The sequence below is a fragment of the Micromys minutus genome (genome assembly GCF_963924665.1).
Source record: "Micromys minutus genome assembly, chromosome: 3".
NCBI classification, from domain to species: domain Eukaryota; kingdom Metazoa; phylum Chordata; class Mammalia; order Rodentia; family Muridae; genus Micromys; species Micromys minutus.
The window spans coordinates 48,289,889-48,317,492 of record NC_137972.1 but is presented as its reverse complement, the minus strand read 5'-3'; the positions used below and the strand labels follow the sequence as shown (position 1 = coordinate 48,317,492).

Genomic DNA, 27,604 nt, shown 5'->3' with positions numbered 1-27,604 from the left:
CATGAGATGAAGACAGCACAAAGCTGGAGCAAGTACCAACACAGGACAGCGCACAGACTAGGCCCTCCCCGTGTGTCGTCTGTGAAAGCTGTTCAAGTTGACAGTTCCTATTCCAGGTCCACTTAATGGCCACTACTCTGAATGACCTGGGGGACTAATTTATGACAGGAGTGGTTTGGAGTGGGTAAGGAGCATGATATGGATGATCACATGGTCCCTAGAGTGATGTGATTCCCCCAGCATCTTACCTGAAGAGTAGGAAGATGCTCGACTGCTTGGAGAACAGGGGACCTGGAGCCCTGCAAACCCCAGGCACCTCTGCGATCCTCTGTCTGAGTCAAAGCTAGTCTGTGGGCTATGCCCCTGATCTTTTTGTCCAGAAGCCCGCTGGTACCAGCCACGCAGGTGCTCAGCAACTAAGGCCTTGTGGATGTTTTTGGTGATGTGCTCAGATTTCACGGCAGCCTTCCTCGGCAGCCGGAGAGTTGCATAAGGGTTATGGGGTACACGGTCTGCCTCCTCCTCATGGAAAGACCGGCTGTAGTCCCTCTGGCGGTCATACCCATAGTGAGCTGAGGAGCGGTAAGAAGGATTGACGCTGTACTGTCCCTCAGTGTCATTCTCGTAGACGTAGCCACCGCTGTAATACAGGTCGCACTCTGCGTACGGTGGATATCCAGTAATATAGTAACCAGAAGGGGGCGGGTCCAGACCTTTGGAGTAGACACCATTCCTCAAGGTATCCTTTTGTGCTAGGTTGGGCATGCTTCCTGAATTGGAAGTAGAAACACTGTGCTTCTTGGACCTCCTCCTCCCCCTGGCACGGGTGTCTAGGGTCTGGGTGGTGTAGTAAGGACCGGCAGCAGGCGTCACACAGTAGTACTCGGAGCTTGACTGGCTGGTATACGAAGACCCGTCGTCGAGGATCTCCGTGCTGCTGCTTCGCTGGGATTTGGAAAGGGTGAAAAATGGCTTATCACTGTCCATCTCGGAGAGCAGGTGGGACTGGGACTCCAGGCTTCCGCTCCGCTGGCGGCAGTGTTGAGGTGAGGAGTTAGGTCTGAAGGGACAGAAGGGGAGGTGAATGAATCAGAAGAGGGACCCAAGGGAGAGAGGACATTAGGCTGACGGCTGGGGGATGGCTCCACAGTGGTGTGTGTGCTGGGGAGCCTGTAATAGACACTAGGGAGGTGGTGACAGGCAGATCGCTGAAGCTTGCTAGACTCCAGGTTCAACGGAAGACTTTATTTAAAAAAAAAAAAAAGGTGAGGGTTGCTTGAGTACCCCATGTTGACCTCTGGTGGCCACATACATGTACACTCAATTACACGAGCACCCACACACATGCGCACATATAGAAACCCAGGCGACACGGAAAAGAACATGTCGAGTTGATTTGTAACCTCTAAACCCAATAGGGTTCATAACAGAGTCCACCCGTTCACACCATGCACCAGTTCACAGGTAACATCATCACGGCATCAGGGAAGAACAGGTCCTGTTATTGTGCAAGCCAAACCCTTTCCTGAGGCTAGAGAAGATGTCTGTGATGGAATGCAGCCTGCATTAACCTGGAAGATGCCTTCCAATAGGTCTTTGGAGGCTTCTCGTCTCACGTGACATTCAGTTACATAAGAGTGGGAGAGAGGGAGGCCAGGTGGAGTGGAGCCTGGACCTAAGGCAGCAATACCGGCTGAGCCACGGCATAGCTGTCAGCTGTAAGTCGGGGCAGGATAGTTAACATCTCTGTTTTGCTTCTGTGTTTGTAAAATGAGATGAAAATGGTCCCTGATATGCACTTCATAACAGGCTTCCATGGGCACTAACTCAAGTAGCATAAAAAAGACTTTACAGGGCTGAGGTTACCATTTAGTAGTGCTTGTCTGGCAAGCGTGAAGCCCTGGGTTAGACCTTGGCAGCATGTAAGCCAGGTGCAGTGGTATAATCTGTAGTCCAGCACTGGCATGGTGGAGGCAGGAGGATGAGAAATTCAAAGTTACTCTTGGCTATATAGTGAGTTCAGAGTCAACTTGAACTATAAGAAATGGTGCCAAATAAGCACCTTTTAAAAATAAAAGAAGGGTTAAGAGCACTGACTGCTCTTCCAGGGGTCCTGAGTTCAATTCTCAGCATCCATATGATGGCTCACAACCATCTGAAACAGGATCTGATTCCCTCTTCTTGTGTGTGTGGAGACAGAACACTCATATATACGTATATGTATATATATATACAAATATATACATATATATATACACACACACATATTTTTTAAAGAAAAAATAAATAAAAGAAAGTGAAAGTGAAAACATTTAGGCAGAACTCTGCAAAAACCCCACTGCGCTCACCCTCCGCCTTCCCCGTGAGGAGGAGTGTTACTACCCAGTGGGAAAACTGAAGTACTAAGAACCCAATCTATACCTGGAGGAATTGAGTACATGGTCTTTGCTGACCAATTAGAAACTATAAGTTAGCAGGAAATGGGTTAGAACGTGTCAGGGTGACCACTGCAGAAAGTCACGTTAAAAGATTTAGAAAGGCAGCAAAGGCAAGTCAGACACTCAAGCCCAAACGGACGGTGATGAAGCTGAGGAGATAAAGTGCTTACTCCAGGTGGCTGCTGCTGTAGGCATTCCGAGTCAGGACTGGCGTGGTGGGCATGCTCCGTCCTCCCTGGGGCCGCCTCTCTAGTGTCTTGTAAGGGCTGCTGTGGGTGGACAGCATTTCTCTGCGATTACAAAAGCATTGAAGAAATGATGAGTCTCTGCAGACGCCTGGCGGACTTGTCACGCGTTCATATGGAGCTCACTGGGAAGTGGTTGGAGAGAGTGCTTGGGGGAGGATGGGAAGAGCATCCTGAGGGGTCCTGGATGGCGACTAGTGGAAGTGCGTGTGGTCTGGCTCTCTGAGGTCACAGTAGGAGGATACTCAATAGGACCGACTGAGACAAGTAAGTGAGGCCTGACAAACGCTTCTATCAAGCCTCGTAGTGACATGTATGCAGTGTGGAAGAGTGGATGTGGCCTTCCATCAAACCTAATGTAGTACAAAATGAAGTGCAGAAGTACAGAATAAAGATTTGGGTACCCATAATGTGAGACTGTACTCACAACATGATTTTCCCCACTAACTGTATATACTTACAAATAACTATATTTTTAAAAAGAGGCCTTAACTTTGTAGTTTAAAATTTTACTTAAAAATTGAAGTTGCACATAAAATTTTCATATTGCTAAAGATCTATTTATACTGGTCCCAAATTTTATTGTTAATTAATTCATTGTTTTAGTCTTAGTTTTGACGACAGGATCTCTCTTGGTAGCCTGGACTGACTTTCAGGCTATCCTCAGACTTATAGTGATCCTTCTTCAGACTTCTGAGGTCACCCCAACAGGCATACATCACAGTGCAGGGCTCTACAATGTCACTTCAATGAATTCATGGCTATTCTACCATGTGATTTTATGATAATTTATTTAAACAGTCCACAAGTTGACGGTTTCTTTAGAGTCAAGGTTATAAAATTAAACTCTGAAATCTTAGGCCTTCAGGAATTTGACCTGAAAGTCTAACAGAGGCACAAAGGTTGGATGCTTGCCTTGTAACCTGGGGGTTTGCTAGAAAGTGATGGAAACTTGGGGTGGGGCAAGTGGGACAAAGTTAGGACATTGGAAACTCCCCTGGAAGGTGTAAATTGGGATCTGCTACTTCCTGTCTTTCTCTGATTCTCAGTTACCCCAAGGTGAGGACTCTGATCTATCTCATATGGTCCCCAATACGATGCTCCCCTAAACATACACCCAAAAGGAAAGGGGCCAGGTAATTGTGGCTGCAAACCTCTTGAAGCCACAAGCTTCTAATGGGTTGCTTGTTTTAGCTATTTTGTTTATTGTAAGAGCTGGCTAACATCATTCCCCAATGTCCAGCATGAAAGTCCTTGTAACTGGATATAAGTCACACAGACTTTAATACCAAGGATAGAGTTAAGGACCTTTTCAAAAGCCTTCTTACGAACACTCCCACACAGCTGGGGAGTGGTGGCACATGCCTTTAATCCCAGCACCAATCCAGGCACTCAGGAGACTGAACCATGTGAATCTGAGGGTGTGAGACCAGCCTGGTCTATAGAGGAAGTTCCAGAACAACCAGGGCTACACAGAGAAACCCTCACTTGAAAAACCAACCACCAAACAAACAAACAAAACCCAAAAGCTAACAAAAGACCCAAACCCCAAACCAATCCACCAAACAAAATAACTAAAACCAACTAACCAACCAAATAAACAAAATCCTCAAACCAACCAAATAACCAAACAACCCCCCCCCCACTGTAAACAATAAATCTCTGGGTTGGTTTCCTTGTCTTGGTTTCATAATCTCATAAAAGAACAACCTACGGAGGAAGAAGTAACAAGAGTTTTAGAGAAGGCCCTTCTTAGCTTCAGGGTACCAACCTTGAAAATGACAGCCACCCACCTGGACTGCCTGGTGTCCACGAACTGCTCATTGATGGAGGATTTTCTGAAGTGGATCCGCTCAATGCCGAGAGACTTGGGGGGTAAAATTCTTGGAGAATGAGGTACTGAACTTGGTCGCTGCCCAGCAAGGGTGAAGGAGTCATTGGCTAAAACAAGTCAAGCAGCAATGAGAGCTTGGAGGGTCACATGAACAATGGCTCTTCTCAAGGCAATGATTGTAGGAATGTGTAGTCGGGATGCGCACACTTTGTAGAATTAAGTTTTATAACTGACATGTTAGGAAGAAAAGAACACTGAGGTCCGAGCCAATTTTTCTCAACTCTCAGTGAGCACTCTGAGTAAGAGACTCACTCAGGTGTAATGGGTGAGGGTGTCACTTCCAAACTTATTAAAGAAAGTCTGCAAGGTCTCTGGTGCAGTGGTGCACACCTTTAAGCCTGGCACTTAAGAGGCTGAGGCAGGTGGAGCTCTGTGAGTTTGAGGCTTGCTTAGTCTACATAGTGAGTTGCAGACAAGCTTGAGTTTCATTGAGAGACAATGTCTAAAAAGAAAAGAAAGGACTGGGAGGGAGAAAACCCCAACTTGCAAAAGGCAAGCAAATATGCCAGGTGGATATTGTTCCCCTATGAAGACCTTAGGCCTCTGAGACCACAGGCTCATCCTATGGGGGAATGGGTGTTATTGGTGCAAATGTGGCATATTCACCATCAACATATGCATTTTCACAAACATACATGTCCAGTGTGCTGGACTGGAGCTCACAGGAGGACACTGAAGTAGTGAGATTTTATTTTATTTACCATGAAACTCAGAAAAAATGCCATCTAGGGGAGGGCGCAGGGGTGAGGTAAGAGCAGGGCTGTGGCTTCCCAGAATACTTCAAATCACATCAGACAGATAGCCCATCAGCTGATTACATACAAAGAATTTCAAGGAAGTATCCAGTCCCTCGATAGGAAACACATTCCGCCCAGAGCACACTGAACTGATAATATCAGCCACTGTAACACATATTGCTTACTTATAGGAAATGGTAAAAACGACATAAACTCAATCCCCACTTCTCTAGAAAGCAGGGGTATGCCAAGTGTACACTATAGTTTCCTGGTTTGATGCTGGATTCCAGATATGTAAACTATCACCACTGGAAATCGCTAGGTAAAAGACCGTGTAGCTTACACAGTTCTGAGTCTTTATTTAAAATAAAAAGTTTAAAAAGAAATATGAAGTTTAAGAGTAGGACTTTAGCACCCTTACAGACAGACTCACTTATGCTATGGGTTTCTGATTAGGTGGGCCTCCTGGTTTTTGCTATTAGCCTGTGTATATATAGACCTCCCACCCTAATCCTTTGTAGACACAAAGTTAGCCTATTCTCCTTTTCTTCAAAGAGAAACAAGTATGCTTCCCTTTGTTGTTGTTGCTCTTTATTAGACAGAGTCTTATGCTTAGAACTCCTTATGTAGCAAAGGGAGGCCTTGAACTCCTGTTGCCTTGGCTGTGCCTTCCAAGTGCTGGGATCATAGGTTCGTACCAAAGCACCTGGATTATTTGGTGTTCGGGATCAAACTTAGGACCTCATGCACGTTCAGTACTCTACCAACTAAGTTACACCTGGAGCCCAAGTTTACTTAAATTAAAGAATTATCTTAGGAGCAGGAGGGGGGTGGTGCTGTCAGCTATTAAAAGTGCTTACTGCATTTTATGAGGACCTGAATTCAGTTCCTGGTACCCACGTCAGAAAGGTCACAAAATGGCCTGTAAATCTAGCTCCAGGGCATCCAGCTCCCTTGGGTATGCACATGCACTTGGTCTACACACACACACACACACACACACACACACACAGTAAAAATAAAGTATCTAATATTTTTAAATGATAAGAGGAGCCACTTACGATCATCATAGGTGGTGGTGTCGGACAAAGAACTACTTTCGGATGGAATGATGTCTTCTGTGAATATAAATAGCCGCCTTTAGTATAATTGTGCATTTATACAATTAGAATGAGTTCAGTGAGGCAATTTTCAACTGAGTGCATTTTATTTTCATTTAGATAAATGTAAGCAATTACAGTACATTAAGAATAATTAGCTGTTGTTGGAATCACTTACATTCTACTGGAGATAGAAAACATCTGACCTATCTGCAGATGTTACAATGGATTAGTCATTCCTCGGTATCCAGGGGGAGAGTGGTTCCTGGTCTCCCCAAGGATAACAAATCTGAGGCTGTTGCATGGTTCTCTTGCATACTGTGAGTACTGTCTTTATTATTTATAATTCTTAATATGGTATGACTTCTGTATAAACAGTTGTTCTATTGTAATACTTATCAAATAATATATTTAGTACCAAGAAAATGTTCCCACAAATGTTTTGACCTGAGGCTGCCTGTATCTGTAGATGTGGAATCTGAGGATAGAAGGGCTATTTTTCTTTTTTCCCTTCTCTCTTACTTTCTCTTTCATCTCCTCCCCACCCCCTTTCTGTAGACACGGTTTTATATAGAAGCCCAGGCTGCCCCTGAACTCTCTACATAACTAATGACAACCTTGCTACTTCCAAGTCCCAAATACTAGGATTGCAAGCGTACACCACCATGCCTGATTTTAAGTGGTGTTAGGGACTGAACCCAGGGCTTCACGTATTCTGGGCAATACTGACTGAGTGGTATCTTCCTCTCTTAACTGTATCACTTACAAATAGGTTTAAAAGCTATAGAGCTGGGATCTTAAACTAGTTTTCAGTGTTCTCTATACCTTGGAAGGAGACTGCATTTCATATTTGTTCTAAGGAGCTCTGCTGTGCCATGAAGAAACAGTATATTTACAGATCTCAAACAGCACTCTCACCTTCAAGTTTGACAGCCCCCAAATGCCCACAAATATCAAATATTTCTAGGATGTGGGTATGGAGGGCAAAACTGTCCCTCCTTAAACATCTCGGAAATGGAAGACTCAAGTTTAAATCTTGTTTTTGTCATTAACTGTCCACGGCAACTTGGGCAAGTTGCTTCATCGCACTAAGGATCTTTTGGCTCAGCTCTGCAGTGGGGATAACAACGGTACCTATTGCACAGGGCTCAGATGAGCTATTTGATTAACTAATGGCGTGCTGATTTTCGCCAGCTCCAGGCACACAACAAATGCTAGATAAATGCCAACTATACTTCTTCCTTTTATCACCCGTACTTGACTGTCTGATTGCTTTAAGCATTTCTGGTGCCCAATTTGGCAAAAAAAAAAAAAAAAAAAAAAAAAAAAAGGAGACATCTCAGATCTGTTGATATGATTTTGCAAATCATTCCATATTCAGCATTGAGTGTTTTGGTGGAAGGTTCCAGCCAAATACAACACCTCAGTGTAAGTTTTAAAACCACTGTGAAGGGGCCATCTTCATTCAAAGTCAAATGCTAAACTTCATCAGAGCAGAAAGGACTCTCTCTTAATTAGACTCACAGTGGAACGTGAAGGCAAGGTGCCAGGAGAGTCAGCTGCTGGGTTCACTTACAAAAACATCTATCCAATATATGCTCAACCAATGTCACCATCTGCTGCCCAAATGCCAGCTACCAAAAAGGAGAACACTTGGGTCTAGCACAGCTTGAGGGCGAATTGGCTGTGACAAAGGGCCATGAGCATTAAGCACACTGTTAATCACCCATGTCTGGAGGCAAAGAATGCAGCCATCATCAAACTGGATTGTACACTTAGATTCTCCAGCCACAGCGGACTAACATTTGTGGGCTAGTGTCTGTACATTCATTTCCAGAAAGTCGTGTTTCAGCTTGATGAATCAGAAGCTCTCAGCCTGGTCTGCTCTAAACCCAGTTACTGCAGTTTATCGAATAGAAAATGTGTAATCATTTCATGCTCCAGGGTAAATGAAAGGTAGCAGTTATGATTATAACTCATCATCCAGTGGAGGAATGGCCTCAATTTGTCAGGAGTTAATACATAAAGGGAGGAAAGGCTTGGGTTTAAAGAAATGCCATCACATTTCCATCATGTTTGAGGCTAAAAACCCCATTAGTATCTGCATAAGGACAATTAGTCTTTAAATTGACATAAAAAGACTCCTCCATTTCTTTTTTTTCCTGAGTGTGAACTTCATAGATACATGATGTTGAGAATTTTGGAAACAGAAGAGAACTGGCAAGCTTGCTGCTCTGTGGCTATTAGTATTTTGAAATAGTTCCCTATCAGTCATCCTGTGAGCAGGTTTATACAAAGTCAGGATTACCTTGTGGTTATAATCTTATCTCTCATATTCCCGAATTTCATGTTACCATTTGCCATTTACCTATTCTTAAATACTCTTTTGCAATGGGATAATCATATGACCCCTCCCTGTCCTCACACGTGCAAGATCAGGTCTATAGAAAATGCAGGGTATGCTGCATTCAAACATTTGCAGAAAGACTTCTGTCTAAAGTTCTGAAGAGCCATCATCATGAAAAGTATATGGGGCAGAGACTCCAGTCCAGTTACAGGGAGTCTATTTTATCCTGAGCCAACATCCCCGTGAGCCTTTATCCTGAAAGATCATGTCCTGTCATACGGTGAGCCTGCTGCTGCTGCTGATATGTGCCTTTGATACTGAAAATTCAACTGTTTTTACCCTGGGACAGTTGCTTTTGATGTCTGCTCTTTCACCAAGTGAACAAGCTGAGGACTGTAACATCCCCACAGGAGAGCTGCATAGGGGCCTGCCTACGGCTCTCCAAGACTAACCTGCTGGGGCCACTGCAGCTTTCTGGCTGGGTTTCTTGCCACAGCGGATTCGGTATTCGTTTATGGAGTTTTCAATCTCCTGCAGTCTTTTCACAGCGTCTGTGTAATCTTGCTTTCGCTTCTTCTTCACGGTTTTACAAAGGTCTGGCTCACTGGCAAGCTTCTTCGCAGCTTCCACCAGCTTTTGCTGTATCAGGAAATTGCTCTCCATTTCTTGTAAAGCCGGATCCTGCATTTAGACAATGACATGGCTTTATTTATTTATTTATTTATTTATTTATTTATTTATTTATTTATTTATTGTGGACACACACAGCCGCTCTCTCTTATGTCTGGACAATAATGTCCCCGAGTAGTACACCCTTTGGGCATGAAACTGTCCAAGTTTTAATAATGCAAGCATCCTCAAACACCCTTCAGGAAGGTAAGACCTACCTCAGTTACCTTAACTCCACCTTCTCATAGTCCAGCCTTTTTCTTTTTAAGGAGGAAAATGACTTTGCATTCATTCACCTGGCTGGGTTAAGACCAGTTTTCAGAGAGAGACTCTAACCTGTGACTCATGTGTGCAGAATGTTGCATTCATATGTGGCCCTTTAGAGACACATCGTTTGGGTCTGACTACCCTTTCTGGTTGTTCCGGGTAGCATGACTGAATGTACTAATCATCAATAATCTTTTAATCTTTTAGCTTTCTGAATTTGCAAAAGGAAGAAAGTACTTTATGAAAGTGCGCCAAAGATTAGACGACACACAACGCGTGGCTTAGGTCAGACCTGAGTGCACAGGCAGACACTCAGCAAATATCAAAACTCACCTCTATTAGGAATGGAAGCTGAGATAGAGAAATTCCTGTAACAACCATGGGGTGGGTCATAATGGCATAATTACTTGTGATATGCAACTGAGAGCACACACTCTGTTGGCCGTCAAATCCTTTAGCTCAATTATACTGAATGTTGTCTATGCTATCTCATTTAACCCTTACTGTGCCCTTCAGAGGGGACATCCACCATTATGACCACTTTACAGATGAACTGACACTTTAGGGCGGTGAAACTATTTGCTGAAGGCTACTTGGTTTTAAGTGGAAGGATCTGAAGTTACAATCCAATCTTAATTTCTGTAATGCTGTTGATAACTTCTACCCAGGGCTCATAGAATGATGCCCTCCATGACACAGGAAACAAAATAGTAAGGAACTCAGTTTTGCTCAGAGTATGAGTGAAAGAGTGTGCAAATTACTCTATATTTCTGCGGCTCAGAGGAAAATCTACAGCATGACTCAGAACCCAGGGTATAGATGGAGGGTAGAGAACAGACAGCTCCTCTATCTTGTGCACAGCACAGCTCAGCGCCATGGTCATACCTCCTCAGTAGGCAGTAAGTTGTCATCTAACTTGAAAGTGGTCCCCACACGCCTCCTGACCTGAGGGGGCTTCTCGCCTATGTTCAATGGATACTCCTTTGGCATTCTGCCCGTGAGCTCCTGTAAAACAGGGCAGTGTCAAGAGCACCTAACGGACACAGTCACCCAACACAAAGCCAGCAAGGCCAGGGCCACTCACAGCCTCACGCAGGCAGATCTTCTTCAGCTCCTCCACTTTCTTCAGAAGCTTTTCTTGCAACAGCTTCTCCTTCTTCTTGAGTTCCAGAATCTTCTCCCGCTTTTGCTCCTCCATGCCTTCTGAGTCCTGGGAACCTGGAGTGGGGGCAGGGTGGGGGGAGGTTCACACAAGGGCCTGTTTCCTTCCTTGTTGAGTAAGGGACAAAGGGCTGGGGAGGCAGAGCTGCTCCCAAATGCTGGTTTTATTTCTTTTCTCCTTGTTTCTGAACATAATGAAAGGAAACCAGGAAACCGTTCACATGCTTCTGGGCATCAGAAAGACCCTGGTAAGCAAATGTCTCCTGCACTTTGTGGCTTGGTCATTTTGAAAGCCCAAGTAAAATGCTATGTGGTTCAGGCACACACAAGGAGAAACTACATTTTTCTTCTTCTTTTTCTTATTTTATTTTATTTATTGTTGGAACGAATGTTAGATGGTCCCTGAGAAGCTCCCACTCCATGTTTCTTTAGAAGTAAGCAAGCAAAGCAGAGGAATGCTCTATGCAAAGGACCCCCCCCACCCCAACACACACTCCCATACCCCCACTGCTTCAGACTCACAAGTTGAGAGGGAATTAGATGAGACAAGTCAATTTAGTGAAGTTCCACAGACTTAGTGATAAGAGACTCCAGACTTCCCACAAAGGAAAGACTGGACCTAGCGATTACAGATTACACTGTGTTTGCATAGAAAGTTATATCTGTGCCCAGCAGGGAGTCAACGTCTTTCAAGACAGCCTTGGAAACTCAGTATCTTTGTCCTTCGTGTTATTTATACAGCCTGACTGCCTAAAGAAGGCAGAGGCAGGAGGATCTCTGTAAGTTTGAGACCAGCAGGGTCTATACAGTTAGCACCTATCTCAAAATAAAGAAGTTTAACATATTACTCAAAGCTATTGCATACTTTTTCAGTTTAATAAAAAAAAATTTTTGGCCTCAATAAGATGCATTTGGAAATAATTTATAGCAAACACACAAAGAAGATTTTCTGGAACAGGGAGATACCTGAGGATATCAAGCTGCCATTGCTTGCCATGATGAACTGGCTCTTTGCTTCCAGAGTCACCAGTTTGGAGACCCTCTGTGTTCCAGTCTCTGTCAAATCCATTGCAATGTCGTCTAAGCTTCTGGCCGAAGGAATTTTTGCCTATGTCATAAATAACATTGACGTGAAATTAACACAATCACATTTTAAATAAATACAACTGTTAGGTTACTGTGCAATCAAAGATATCAACACAAGGCAGTTTAAAATCTGTAAATAGGCACTTTGAAAAACAATGGAAAAGTTTAATTTTGTACATAGAAGGTTTCAGTAAAGCATGCAGTATCCAGTCACTAACTTTAAAATGTCACCAGCAATGTCACCCCTGGAGGAACATATGCATGCCAAATGTCACAACCTTTAAATTAGCTATATATATTGCCCACCTCTTAAAAACAGATGAAAAACAAAACAGTTGATGGCAAAGCATGAAACACTTTTTTCCCCTTACATGTTTTCTGAGAAAATTCGTTTCCGAACAGAGAGGAAAAGGACTGGAGCCCTCCAGGTACTCACTTTGCTCTGCTTCCGGTCCAGGTAGAACTGATGCTGGCTAATGGCCATTACCCAGATGGACTTGATGAGAGAAGAGTTTGCATACCAGGTTTGGACAAACAGGCCACTCTGTCCAAAGGTTCTTCTAGACACCGAAATCCTAAATCACAAAGAAAGCCATCCGTTACCTCCCCACCCCCGGGCCAGCAGCATATGGTGTGCACCTAGCAGACGGAGCTGTCCCACAGCACCTTCCTTCCGTCTTTACCCTGCACAGACTTTGCCTGAGAAGGCCCGAGGTTCTGCTGCTGCTCTAAAACCACTCAGCCCCCAGCGATCTCTGTACGCATGCTGACACACTCGGAGCTGGATGAGGAGTTAGTCAAATGCTATGTGAGAGCAACTAGTCGGAAGCCACAGAGAAGTGGGACCACAGAGTGTGAGAGGTAACAGCGGTCCCTTAAAGTCAGCCACGGGGTGCAGAAAGGAGGTACTCTTGCCCGAGGTGAGGAGGGCCCATTGGAGGGAGCACCTCAGGGAGCATTGTGGAGCAGAAACAGAGCAATGAAAGGCAAGAGAGGGAGTAAGAAAGACGACCACAGAACCACAGGGGGAAGGCAGACAGCAGAGGGGTAGAGGGCAGAGGGGCATGGGATGTGTGTGTAGGGGGAGGGGCTGGTGCACCAATGCTCTCAGTAGGAACTGACTAATCTCTCCTGGCCATCTATTTGTCATAGCAGTTTCCTCCTGTCCCTCTGACCTCCAAGCAGCATCTAGAGTGTAAAGAGTAACTACTGAAGGACGCTTCTTGACTGCTCAGAGAACCGACATGCTGACTATTCCATTCATGCGAATAACCTTGACTACTGTGGCGTTTTCTTTCTTTCAGGACTCACAAACACTCAAAATACAAACAGGCAACACATCAGAATAGATAATTCCCTGAGGACAGCACATTGACCCCTACAAAGTGGCTCTGGCTATCACCATAGCCTGAACTGTAACCAGTGCCAAAGTGAACGGCAAACAAACATGGCTGCTTTAGAATGCACACCACAGATCCTGGTACGCTGACTGGCTGCAGTGGTTGGCCCAGCATCTGTGAATATGTAAGCAACACGATTTGGACTCAGTAGGTTAAAAAAAAAAGCATAAAAATTGGGTAGAGGACTAGTTGAGTTAAAGAGAGAAGTGGTGGAGAATAAGAGCAAACCACATTGTATATAAAGTCCTCAAAAATTAATAAATACTACATTTTAAAATAGCACCTCCCCCCACACTCTCTAATCAGTGCTAGAGAGACTACGTAGAAACTAGAACTTCACACATATATATCATACACATATCACTGATAGAAATGTAAAGTGGCCCAGTGTTTTGGACACGCCTGACTGTTACCCTGAAGGTTAAACACAGTTATTCTTTGACCCCAGTGACTTCACTAGGCGGTAAACACCACGGGAAATAAAGCAAATAGGAACAGCTACGCACATGCGTCACCACCTCACGGCTCACACACACTCGGATTTACCTCCGGGGATCATGCACCTCCACAGCAAATTTCTTCTCACGGAAGTACAAATTTTCCAGCTGCTTCCATTGAAATAACTAAAAGAAATGAAGAAAACCATGTAGCTTTCATTATTCTTAGTTTTACTAAGTCCATAGGTCAGCCTCCTAACCGAATGCTTGCCAGTTCCCCCAGAGCTATGCCAACAAGGTCAAGCACAAACAGGTGATTTTTTAACTGTTGTACGAATCAACTATAACCCAAAACCATTTTATTCCCTAATGTTTACCTAGTAAACTTCACCTCAGCAGTAAATCTTCCTTGAACAATAAAACCCGAGCATCCGCAGAACACCCAGAGCATCCGCAGAACACCCATCAGTTTTTTTTCCCCTGACTCAACTGTAGGGCAGGAAACCTGCATGGTTACTGTAAGCACAGACCTTCTGCTTAAAGACCTAGACTTCACATTTAAATGGAAAAGCCACTAAAGGGGATGTCTCAATAAAGATCAAAGATAGCATTTCAAAGGAATGCAAAGAGAAAGCAAGAGAGCTCCCCAGGCTGACAGGAGTCTAAGCATCTCAGCTTCTCACCTAGCCCAGTCCCCTTAACTGAGAGCAAACCGAGTGCCAGGAATCCGGCAAGGGCTGGGGTCAGGGTGAGGGCTGACTCTTTCCCCTTTCTCAAGTGAGGAGCTTCCAGGTGTAGTCAGAGTTCCCAACCTATGTCTGCCCTCCCCGCCCTTCTGATGTGGGACCAAATTTGTCATTTGGATAAACAAACTTGGTTGGAAATGTGTCTTCAAAAGCCAAATGATTTGGTAAAACTGCATCTGGACAGGACCGAGCGCCTGGCTGTATTTCTCAGCCCTTTCGTTAAGTTTTGGGTTGATGCAGGCTTTACGAGGTCTTATCTTGGTCCGGGTGGTCCTCCCCTCCAACCCCAGACATTACTAGGAACTACCTCTACATTAAAGCGACAATCAGCCTTTCTTAGAACACACTTGGTTGTCTAAGAAGCAATGCTCTGCAGCACACAGTCAGCAAACACACTTCCCAAAGAACAGAAGCTTTCCACAAACGTGGGCGCACAGAAAGATGAGCGGAGCCTGTAGGCTTTTAAGGGCCACTGTAGAGCCAGTGTTCGGACTGAACCTTGGACTCCAAACAGCACAACTGACTAGCACGCACCAAGGACAGACACCCAGCTCTCTGCAAATGCCCCGCTCGCCAGTTTCAAAGAGTTAGCAAACACATAAAGCTACATACCAATGTCCTACGGTTTCTGTGGAGTTGACGTTGTCATTTCCTTCAATCCAGAAGTTCCCCCAAATGGGGCAGAAACGTGAGAGGAAGCCCCCGGATCCTGCCCGCCTCCCTACCCACGACGGTAGCTCCGGTACCTTCTGAATCGAGTTTCATAAGACACTTAGGTGTAACTCGGTTTCACAAACCGAGCCTCCCACGGTTGACACACCACTGACATCAGCCGCTCTGCCGAGGGACACCTCCCCGGCGCACTCTTTCCCGTCAGGGAGAGGGGAGCCAGGTTCTCTCTGGTTGATTTTCTCAGAAAAGAGTTCTAAAATGGGGCAGCCTGAACTCCCACGGTACTTCCTGGGAGGCGAGCCGACTTTGAATCCAGGCACGAATTTCACCCAAGGCTGTTTGAGGAAAACCTTCTTACTCAGGTCTACTCACTGGCACACGAACAGGTTCAACAGGAAGAGTCAGAAGGCAGCTGGGCTGTGTTTTCCTTTGCGTCCATTCCCACACACATAAAACCAGGGCTCCACTTGAAACCCGATCTCCGCGAGCCACCTCCCCCTCTTATCACTTGCGAATGGGAAATGCTAGGCTGACTCCTCCATTCAGCCTGCCCAGAGCACAGAGCAAGCTGGCGCCCGGCAGAGAAACCCTACTTAAAAACTGAAGAGCTTCTAGTTATTTACAGAGAGTCGGAAATAATTACAAAGCAACTGGATTTGCAGAAGAAGTTATGGGAGACAGGCAGGGCTTTGTGTGTGTGAGTGTGTGTATGTGTGTGTGTGTGAAAAGCTCCCTTCTCCCTGCCCCCACACTCTCGAGATCTTAAAAGTTTATGCAAAGGGTGCTTTTCGATACACTCGTGGCCTGGGGCCGCTAATAACGTGGACTTTGGGTAGAATGTAGAGAGAGTAAGAGAGCCTGGAAACTTCAGTGTGAGAAAGCTGGAAGTAAGTTAAACCGACAGAATTATCCCCTGTCCACATGCGCGTTTTCCACCCGAGGTTTTGTACTTTCTGAAAGTCAGTCCTCAAGATTTATTCTTAGATTCAAATTTAAACATAATTGGAAATTAAAATAATACTTATTTCTCAAAATTATGAAAAAGTTGACATAAAATGAATGCCAGTTTGTCTGTTCTGATCCCAGATCTCTGTCATCTGGGGAATCTTTAGAAATTCCAGGTGCTTATCAGTGTGATCCTATCAGTGGTTAGAGTTGCTACAAATACTGTCTATTGTAGCTGCACTTGATCTAGAGGGTGGTTAGATGTAAGATAGTGTCTTTGATAGGTATGTTTTTCTTTTCCCGAAGTGTGTACCATTGTTCTCCCAGAACACTTTTCAAGTGTTTCTGAGAGCTTGTTTTGGGGGATGGGGGAAGGGCCAATGGAGGGAGGTGGGGCCTGTAAGGGTATACTAGGGTGTAGGATCTAACCATGGATTTAACCAGGATGAGGCTCTTCTCTGTCCGAGTGTATAACAGCAAAGAATAAACCAGAGGCTCCCTCTGGCCAAACTCATGGAGATTGCAGACCAAAGAAAAGGAGAAAGGGGAATTGGTTAGGGAGATGGCCAAGGAAACCTGCCTGGTTTGAAGCTCTTTCTTTTAGAAGTAGCCTCTGAAACAGATAAAAAGAATTCTTCCTCTCCAAGAAATGAAGGTGCCAAAAGGATTCTGAATGTGAGAAGATTCAGGCTTAAAGGAGACAAAATGGAAGCAGTTTTACACCACGGATTTACTGCTTCTTGGACGTAGTTGTCAGGCATGGTATGAGTTAAGACCGTGAAGCATTACTCGTGTGTGCATGTGCACAAACATACTTGCCTAAGTCAAAGTCTGAATCCTGAAGACTTTAAAGAAAGGGAAGACAGGAAGGAAAGGGACAGGATTTGTTTTCAATAACCTTCAGAATATGGAAAGGACATGTTTTCTACAGCCAGCTTGAACTGGTGTTCATTGTTGATGTGCTCTTAGTGGAAGCCGAGCGCTGGAGAATCTGTTTTTTCCTGTTGCTGTTAGCTGTGAAAGAGAAATAGCTAAAGTGTGAAAGGAAGACTATCACCCAAGTCTTCCTGGTGTTTCACTACTCTAGACGCATTTGCAATGGTTAGTTTTCCCCTTGGGAACCAACAGAAGGAAGTAGACACAGGGGAGCAGGCAGTTTCTCGGGTTACTTTGATATTGCAAAAGTAAAGGAATAGATAAAACATGAAAGGAGGAGGGAAGTCAAAGGAATATTCAATATTCAAGAATTCACAACGGGAAGGGAAGGCATATCTCAGAGTCATCAATCGTCTATCCAGGACTGAAACGCGGAGGTAGTGAGCCATGGTGGCATCAAATTGGAAAATGTACGTCTAAAATACAGTATACACATGAAATTTTCTTCCTGTTCAGGCATAAAGCAGCTGACGGCTTTAGGAAAAAGAAATTGCCACATTATAACACATTATTCAAAGAAAGGCGTGTCTTAAGTATTTAAGGCATTTTGTTGATACCAACAGCTGCTGTTCGGTCAGATCCCACCCATGAATAAGCCCTTGAAAACTTCGGTGAAATCACCTCTTGCGTGTCTCCACCTGAACTTGGGGCTGGCAAGACGAATCAGTGCTGGCTGTTCTTCCAGAGGCCCCAAGGAATTCAGTTCCCAGCACCCAGAGGGCAGCTCATAACTGTAATGCTAGTTCCAGGTGCTTTGACCTCTTTTGACCTCCCCGGGCACCAGGCACACATGTGGAACACAGAAACACATGCAAAATAACCTCACACACAGACATACATAAATACAACCTTAAAAGCAAAACAAAAAGTCTGGTATTTTAAAGGGGTGGGGGTCCTGAGGGATTTTAGGACACAGGTCTGATGAATACCAGTAGATTTTGACACACTTCTTCTCAGTGACGGTATGTTGTTGCTAGTGTTGCTAGTCATAGAGTCCTGGATGTCCTGGAAATCACTATATAGACCAGGCTGGCCTTGAACACACAGAGATCTACCTGCCTCTGCCACCAAGTGCTGGGATTAAAGGCATGCACTACTGGGCCTAGCTCAACAGTGTTTTTTTTTATTTTTATTATTATTATTTTTTAAAACCTCCTACGGGCAATGCCCCGCCTGCGGTTGCTGCTGAACTGTGAGCAGATCCCATCCCCCATAACATGTACATGCAAGACTGCTCTGCCTGCCTAGGCTTACAACTGGATCCACTACTCAAGAGCTGTGCTTAACTTCTCTAAGCCTCAGTTTCCTCTTCTGTTAAATGGACCAATGATGACTGTCTCCAGAGGTTATCCAAATACAAGTTTATGTGTGTGGGTACTTAGCCCAGAGCCTGGCTTGGAATATACATTCATGAGTGGCTGAACTAATGTGTTGTGAAGGGCTTGCTGAACACTTGGCTAATTGTTACTAAATGGACAGCAGCCACCTAAGAGCAAAAACAGAGCTAGCGATAGCTATCTGGCTCCACATCTGTCTCTCCACAGAGGAAGCAGCTCAGTTATTCTGTTGACATAGCTGTGTCATCAACCTTCAGTTCTTGATTTCTATGACCACACTGGGCTGGGAGTGTGGCTCTCTTGGGTGGTTTCCTGATGCATCCTGGGCTGGGAGTGTGGCTCTTGTGGGTGGTTTCCTGATCTATCCTATAGGGAGGAAATCTGTTCTTCTGTCCTGTACCGTACCTGGCAGTCACAGAGGAATAGAGAAACAGAGGGGTGGGGTATCAGTCTGCCCCACAGACATACTGGGCAGCAAGCTCCCTTTGTCTGGAGTAGCCAGGAATAAGGAATGTGCCCGGACAAGCAAAGGAATGCCAGAGAACTTGCTGCATAGGGCAGGGGCTTTTGCTTGGGGATCATAAGACCCCGGCGGTGGGGCACTTTGGGACAGAAAGGATCTAGTTCTCTTTTACATCATCAGACAAACTGCAACTAAAAAAAACCCAGGTCCAACAGGAGGGTGGGGTAGGAATAGGGATCACGAGGAGCTGGGACTTTGCATTGCTCTTGTATTGTAGGTTAATCATCTAACTACAAATTCAAGTGGAAATGACTAAATTCAAGATAGTCTCAGCCAAGGTACATCAAATGAGTCACTGGGAGAGGGTAATTCTCCCATCCCCCATGATGTGAAGCAAAACAAACCAGCTATCACCAACTTATTCTCAAGGTTATATCTGGTGAATAAAGATATTGCTAATGCCTTCTGAGGTATCAAAACCCATGTTCACCGACTTTTCCCCAGCAACCAGTTATGGAAGCAATGTCTTTAGCCAAATCTTGGGATTCACACGCAACCAGTCAGGATCCAAAACTCCAGCATATCACTTCCTTTTTTAGGCATGAGGGAATCTATAGGGACATTTGTTGTATTTTTTACAAGAAGAGGAGGAGGAGAGAAGGACTGGAAAGAGTAATATTCACTTGTACTTTAGATTACAAAGAACAGAAAAGGAAATTACAGCAGTCATTTGGTGGAACAGGACCAAGTCCCGTGAAATGGGGTTTGATTTCACAGCCAAGGCTACTCTTAGACCCATGTTGATCCTCCTGCCTCAGCCTCCCAGGCGCTAGGATTATAGATGTGCATGTTCCTCAGCTTCAATTACTAGTGGTTTGCAGCTCATGGTAACTGAACTGTTTCCCACCTACACTCCACCTCCAGGCCATCTGGTGATGGGCGGGGACTTGGCTATGATCACATGGGAAGCGAGGATGCTACCAGGCCATACTGAAGACTACTGTGCTCAGGACAATCCCATACTCCAAAGAAAACGTATCCAGACGGGGCTTAGAAACCCGCCAAGTTAGGGGGCAATATTTTGTGTTCTTTCTAGGCTCTGAGATGTAGGATATGTAAATAAAGATGTTTTTGCTATATTATAGTAAGTATCAGAGTTCTGTTTCTTTCATGTAGATAATACTTTTAAGGATTAACATGGTTGTTCAGGTACTTTTCTAAATATAAATGTTATCTGTTACCTGCTAGAGAGAAGAGACTTAACTATCCTAGACTAAAGAGACCCTGCATGCCCAAAAGTATCAGCTGTGGTAAAAAACACTTTCATAAGAGATTCCAACAAAATATTCTCAGAGTCTGAAAACTATTTTTCATCAGGTGCGATATATATACATATGGTCACACCTCACTTGTAACCAGCTAAATATGTAGGCTATTTTGCAAATAGTTTTAGATGAAACAGTTCTGGGTATTAAAATTTGTGTCACATAAAAACCAGACATCTAAAATGACACCATTTCACTGAAGTTTCCCCTGTGGCCAAGTTTCTACCCTCCCAGGGTCTCTGTGTTTGTGACTGCCTCTGTCTCTCTCCCTGTCCCCACACCCAGTCCCCAGGGACTCACTGTTTCTCAGTCTGACTTCAGATTTGCTCTGATTCTAAGAATGATTTTGAATTTCTGATTTTCACGCCTCTATTTCCTGAGCACTCCCATCAAAGACATACTACACCATGCTTGGCTTAGATGCTGGGAGTCAAACCTAAGACCTCATACGTGTTAGGCAAGCACCTAAGCTACAAACTCCAACTCTGTGTCGTTTTTCTCTCTGTGTGAACAATTCTACCATTGCTTAAGGCCTAGGTATAGCAAGTAAGAGGGCAGCCAGTGGGTACGAGGGGGTTCCCTCTGTGTAGAGATATTTCCTCTTCTACAGAGAACACCTGACATCCCTACGCAAGAGATCCCCTCATTCTTGAAAGTGTGGCCAGTGGTCTCCTTTGAACATTCACCCTCTGTCCTTCCCATGAGCTAAGAACAAACCACCATGTTCTTTGTGAGTATTTCCATCGTTCAGGTCTTAGCTTAAATGTCACTTTTCTCAGGGAGGCCTTCCCTGAACACATCAAACATTCCCTCCCCATCTCACATTTATTCTTCCATCTCAGCAGAATTACCCGAGGGAATTCAGAGTTTACAATTACACGATTTCTTTGTTTCCACTGACCATCTCTCCAGAATATTTTCAGAGAAACAGGTAAGTTAGCAGCCACGATTACTTCCTTGGGAGCATATTTTCACATTTCTTTTTGGTAACAAAACAACTTGAGTTATAGCTTTGGCCACAGGCTGTCTGTGTGAAGACTATGCCTTCCCAGCCTCCCTTGCAATGAGAAGAGGACTTCCTGAAGGAGAAAGGGCTCGCCCTAGAATGCCTTTCACCTTCTTTAACTACACTCAACTGAGTCTTGGGAAGTCCCCATCACGGAATTGGGATTAAGCATAGAGGTGGAGTGAGAGGTCCTACTATGCAGGAGAGTATGGGGTAAAGCGGGGCACATTCACTCTGAACATTCCCCTTTAGCCCACTGGATGCCTACAGCACTGTGAGGTAAGAGCAGAGGGAGAATTCTCTGAGCTTGACAGATGAGAAAATGAGGGGACAGAGAGGTTAAGTGGCAGTTCTGAGGCCCAGCTGGTCAGTGGCAATGCAGAACTGGTTCTTGTTTCAAACCCCTGTGATAGGATTGGCAGGCCCCTCCCACTGGCGCTGCAGGTTTAAACAATCAGATTGATTATTGGTGTGGCTGAAGCTTAATTACACACTTTCCCAAACAGGATGGACTGGTCCTCTGGCCACATTTTGTAATCTAATGTGTCTCTTCCACGACAGACAGTGTGTTGTACTGATGTAGACAGCGCTCTCCTGGTCTCCTAGCATTAACCCTACTATGGAATAGAAGGACCTTCTGTGTGGTCCAGGGCTGCAAGCAGGCAGTGGAAAGAGCAAGGTGAAGTTGAAACAGTCATGATGTCTGGGATTAGAGAGAGATTCAAGCCGCTGCCTTCCAGTCCAGGAGTGAGCGCTGCTATAAGAGTCGAACAGAAGGACTTTGTGTGGATTGCTTAACACATCCGCCTCCAGGCACCAGGGAATTCCAACAGTTTTTTTTTTTTTTTTTTTTTTAAATCAGTTAACTGAAGGCCAGGAATGAAGATATTCACCGTAAGGATCTTTTATCACACTATGATGTAATAAGATGCTAATCTTGAAAGGCATTTCTTCAGGATGGTCTGGGAGATACCTGGAGTAGCAGCGCCATATTGGTCCCCACCTCTGCTTTCTCCCAGGAGGAAGTCCTTGCTGTAGAGCCAGAGTTAAACCATGACATACACACTAACACCTTACTCGCCCACTGATGGACTGTCTAGTTCCTTGTGAAAGACATGTTTTTTTTTTTTTTTTTTTCTCTCTCTCTCTCAAAATGCTAGACAAGGAGTGGAGAGATGGCTCAGTGACTAAGAGCACTGACTACTTTTCCAGAGGTGCAACCACATGGTGGTTCACAACCATCTGCAATTGGATCCAATACCTTCCTCTGGTATGTCATATACATAAATAAATAAATAAATCTTTTAAAACAATGCTAAATAAGCAATACAAACCTAAGAAGAGGGGCATGAACCCTTGCGGTTGAACCTCAGCCTAATATAAACAGGAACTAATAGTGCATACTCATAACCCCAGTGGAAGACTGAAGAACCAAAAATTTAAGATTTCTTGGCTATACAGCAAGTTCAAGACCCATCTGGGATACAGGGGAACCTGTAATAAAGTCATTAATGATATTTCTTTTCATATATAACAAGCACATCTTCATGTATTACAGGTAACACATAGGGAGAAAAGGGTTCACGGGTATGGAATAGGGACTGAAAACAGGGATTTTTAATATACCAGGATTGCTTTGCAGCAATGCTGGGTCCCTTCTTTGTCAGTATATAAATATTTCACATACTTTCTTTAATTGTCCAACTCCCTCCCAAAGAATGATGTATCGTTATCTGATGATAGTATTTATCTGGCAAGGGGCAGAATATAATCTCATTTACTGCTCACACCCTTCCCTTCAGCTAGTGGGATTACAGCTGTGGAAGACAAGGAAGACACCCTTAAAGATGTGAAATATGTACCCAGGAGCACCACAAAGAAGGACTGGGGATGTGGCTCAGTGGGAGAGTGCTTGCTTAGCCTGCCGGAGTCCCTGGGTGGGATGCTTGGCATGGCAAAAATATCCATACAAATAGCCACACAGATATCCATATATACACACACGCAAATCCATACACAGAACCAAGATCACAGAGAAGATAGACATCAGGGACAGAGTGGAGGATGTTCCCTTAACTCCTGGGCTGCATCATGGTGTTTTACTGATGGAAAACCACTTGGGCCCCTGCCCAACGCCTGGATTGGCCCAAAGTTAAAGCTAGAATAAATGAAGAATGCTTGCTAGTGCCCTGGCAGTAAAAATAACATTGTCCCCAACATTTAGAGGCAATAATTAACAGACGTTATCTAGACGAACTTGCTGGCCTTTGCTAATAGGCCTTGAACAACCTCTTTAAAAACCAGCCTTTTGGTATGAGTCTCTGATTCTTGGTTCGTCTGCTGGCTTGCTTTTACATCAAGGTAGGCGCCTTTCATTTATCAGCATGACCTCGATTCTTTCTGGGCACTGGAGAATTTGCTGCATGCCCAGATGCTGAAGCATGAGCCTTCTTTTGTGTGGGTGCTCACAACCTTTAAATTCTGCATCCTATTAGCGTATCCAAGCTGGCCAGGAAAGAGCCTTGCAGGACACACTCCTGTCCCCAGCTCACATCAGGTTACAGAAAGCAAGATCCACCATCAGATTTCAACAAAGGAAACCACAGCCCAGAGTGGACCCCTGAAAGGATGGAGAAGAGGGGGCCAAGGAGTCGACAGCACAAGGAGAGAGCTCACATCCTGTCAGAAGCAAGAGGCAGATCTTGAAGATGAAGGAGGAGAACGGTAGCCTGATAACAGGAAGTGGCTGCTGACCCTTGTCTAGACTCTGGAACGAACAAGCCGGCCCGATTGTAATCGGCGTGAAGCAGTGCAACCGATTTTTATGAAGCCGTGACTGTCGGGCAAGGAGAGGAAATTACACTTCGGTATTTGCTGTGAGGATCTGAGTCACCATTATGTGGGGAGAAATATCTAATGGTTTTTTTTTTTTTTTTTTTTCCTTTATGCACTGCAAACACAGATTTATTAAGGGAATGGGAGAAAGAACGCTGAGTGTGGAAGGAATGCTGAGACTGCTTTTTTTCTTTTTAAAGAAACATTTCCATGTTGTGAGGACTTTCTATCAAGCCACACAAGTTGGTTATAAGTTGACTGGTGAGTTGATGTAAATTCTGTTTTGCACGCAAGTTTAGTAAAACCAAAACAGCCTCATGTGTCCTTTACTAAAAATGTAAAATTCCGGAAAGGCTAATGAACAAAAACATAGTACTACAGATGAGCTAAGCCCTAAGAGACCATGACTTGGCTGGGGCTCTTTAATCTGCTCAGTACCCTGAGCCCACTGCCACACCCACGCTGGAAACTGTAAAGTCCACCGAAAGAGAATTGGTGGTTAGTTAGGTGTGGTGGCTCAAGCCTGTAATCTCAAAATTGGGTAGAAGGTGGGCAGGAGGTTCGTGAGAGAGAACCTGCTAAAAAGATTATGTATTTCCACATAATGGAGTGCTGGGGCGCTTTAAAAGCGGCAGCAGGGTGGGGAAGCAGCAATGATTGACTTTTGTAAGGCCCGGGATCTGACCCCCAGCATTCCTTATCCCAAGGTTGCCCACAGGGCTGACAGAAACCACCAGGCAGCTGCTGACAGGCACTGGAGGATGTGGTTGGTAGTCGGAGGCTGCCTTGCTGTCTTTGTTAATACTTCTCAGATAAGCAGCCCCAAAGCCCAGCTGGTCTGGCCCAGCAGAGCAGGGTGAACACAGGAAGGGAAGCCATGCTCTGTCCAATGCGACCTTCCTACTGTCGGGATGAGTGTCACAACCATGGAGTGGGGACAAGAAAGGCACTCGGGTCCCATAACGTAAGGACGACTGTGAGCATTGCTCGTCGATAAAAGGGATCTCAGAAGACACAGAGCAGGGTTCCTTTCTGGGGTTGCTTTAAGAACACAGAAGGAAACAGGTGGGCATGTAGTAATTATTTTCCACTGTGATGCTGGGTTGTGATAAGGAAGGTAAGTTAACTGTAGTTTGTTATTAAGAGGCCACGGGTTCACTCCGACAGCCTACAGGAACGGCTGCGGAGCATAAGAAGGAAGAGCAGGAACCTCGCCCACAACAGTGTGAGTAGGTTTTATCTCACTGTACAACGAGGAGACTGGTGGCCACCAGATGGTGATCTATACAGATTCATCAAATCATAATAGGTGACAATGTGCATCTTGTACACTTATACTTGAGGTGAGAGTCGGAGCTTCATAAACAAGGTTCCCCCCTTCTAATTTTAATGTGCTTTTTAAAAACAGAATCTCAGATAGTCCAAGCTGCCCTCTAACTCAGAAGGTAATTGCGCATGACCTTAACTTCTAATCTCTACCTTTCAAATACCAGGATCACAGTGGGACAATGATAAATAGTAACTTATTTAGCATTGGAAAACCCAAATCTGATATTCTGGCTCTTTAGCCCATTTTTACCCTTTTTCTTTTCAGAAAGCAGATGCAAAAGACAGTAAAAATGAAGATAAAAAATAGCTGTGGTTATAAGGAGACTGCTTAAACCATTTCAGTGGGAAATAATCCCCACAAAAACTTGGGATTTAAACCAAAATGTAGGGGCTGTAAACCACATTGCGGTTAGCTTCATAGCTGAACCTTAGTGCACAGTATAGGTTACTGCTTGGGAACAGACAGGCAAATATGGTCAGGTGTGGGGGGCATGTGCATGCAATCCTAGCACTTGGGAGGTGGAGGCAGAAAGGTCAGTTCATGCCACACAAGAGCCTATCTCAATGAACAAATGAAAAGCTGGCCCATTGCAGAACTGGGTAGATCGTGCATAAATGAATCATTTTAAAAGGTTACACTTAACATGAGTAACCTCTGTACCATAGCTTTACCTAGCAAAGTCCACTACCTGAGTGGTGCTCAAGGTGTGGCTGAAAGTGACTGTGTCTGTTCTAGAACATTCAAGGTTCCTAAATGTGTGCAGAGGCTGACACTTACTTTCCGAGGCTTCACCTTGTCTTGTAAGTCATACTGGCCAATTCCTTTATAGCTGATCCCAAGCCACCATGGAAGTCCCTGCTTATCCTAAAAAGGTAGAAAACACATGAGACCCAACATCTGCCAAGGCTTCTAGACAGGCAATGCCATTTATTAATTTTTTTCTTTAAGAAGTACCAACAAGCCAATATAAATCTGTGTTGGTAAGCAGAATCATACTGAGAAACTTTACTTGTTAAAACATTTTATTAGGGTCTCTTCAAATAATAAGCACACATGCAAAGCCAATAATACGGGTATTATCATCCCAAAGACTAAAGCATTACTGTTTTAATTAAATCATTGGAGAAAATAAAATAAATTGAATTCAACCAAGAATTAATTCAGCCCAAAGTTAGTTACGAATTTTAAAAAAGACCTTTGTTCTCTCAGCTAAATCACCAGCTATAAAGGCTGGGGAGTTTCCAAGGGATTACTGGGAGAAAACAGAGGTTCCAAGCCCCATATTCAGAGCTCAATTAACAATGAACAGAGAAGTAGGAATACCTTTTGGGGAACTGAACAACTTCACACCAGCATGAATAATCAGTCTGAGATACATGTGAAAAGCAGATATATATGATATTTTATTTTAAATATAGTATGCTTCTAAGTTTGTTTATTGGGCTTTGTTCCCCAATGGAAAGAATGTATTGACAGAGGGAAACACTTAGGGTTAGGAACATGTGTGTATGCAAAGCAGTGAGAATTGAGATTAAATTTAGGCACACTTTTAGCACAGGTATTCTCAATATGAAAGTGTGTATTATCTAATTTCCCCACATCTGCAATGGTTAAAGGGTGAACATTGTCATGACATTGAAAGTCACTGAAGAGCTTATCAATTGTGAGATTGTGCTTCTCTCAAACAAAACTCCCTTTATCTACGTTGCATCCTTTATCATCGTAATATTTCTTAGCCAGTTTCTTCCTGTTCATCAGCACAAGCAGACAAAGCACACTGATGAGGGCGTGATCATGCAACGTTTGCAAAATCTGCAGCATTTCCCATGGATGTGTGTATAAACACTGAAGGCTGGCGTGACTGCCACGCAGAGGAGTGAGCTAATGAAGAGCCAGGAGCATTCATGAGACAAATAACAGAAAACAAAAGTCACTAAGGGTAGAAATGAGGATGGCCTAGACCTGCAGGTGGACTCAGTGGTATAGTATGAACTTATCATGCCATGGGTCCTAGGTTCAATACCCAGCATGCAAGTGGAGTAGGAAGGAAGAGAGAAGAGCCAGGTAGGGAGGGAGAGATGGACAGATAAATAGTAGATAGATAGATAGAAGATAAATAGATGGATAGATAGATAGATAGATAGATAGATAGTAGGTAAATAGATGAATATATAAATAGATAGATAAATAGATGAATAGATAGATAGTAGATAAATGGATGGATGGAT

At 44.3% G+C, this 27,604-nt stretch overlaps 1 protein-coding gene across 3 annotated transcripts in view; it reads right to left on the bottom strand.

Annotated features, from left to right (window-relative positions):
• The window catches only part of FRMD4B (FERM domain containing 4B), a 221,295-nt gene that overhangs the window by 8,167 nt on the left and 185,524 nt on the right, over positions 1 to 27,604 (bottom strand). For all 3 annotated transcript variants that reach the window (XM_080913704.1, XM_080913703.1, XM_080913705.1), the window contains exons 11-21: positions 26,154 to 26,240; positions 13,891 to 13,967; positions 12,381 to 12,519; positions 11,825 to 11,966; positions 10,782 to 10,915; positions 10,583 to 10,702; positions 9,214 to 9,442; positions 6,376 to 6,432; positions 4,477 to 4,624; positions 2,609 to 2,728; positions 249 to 1,060 (exon numbers count right to left, since the gene is read on the bottom strand). In XM_080913704.1, coding sequence (XP_080769830.1) covers positions 249 to 1,060; positions 2,609 to 2,728; positions 4,477 to 4,624; positions 6,376 to 6,432; positions 9,214 to 9,442; positions 10,583 to 10,702; positions 10,782 to 10,915; positions 11,825 to 11,966; positions 12,381 to 12,519; positions 13,891 to 13,967; positions 26,154 to 26,240 — 2,065 coding nt within the window. The remainder of the gene's footprint in view (positions 1 to 248; positions 1,061 to 2,608; positions 2,729 to 4,476; positions 4,625 to 6,375; positions 6,433 to 9,213; positions 9,443 to 10,582; positions 10,703 to 10,781; positions 10,916 to 11,824; positions 11,967 to 12,380; positions 12,520 to 13,890; positions 13,968 to 26,153; positions 26,241 to 27,604) is intronic.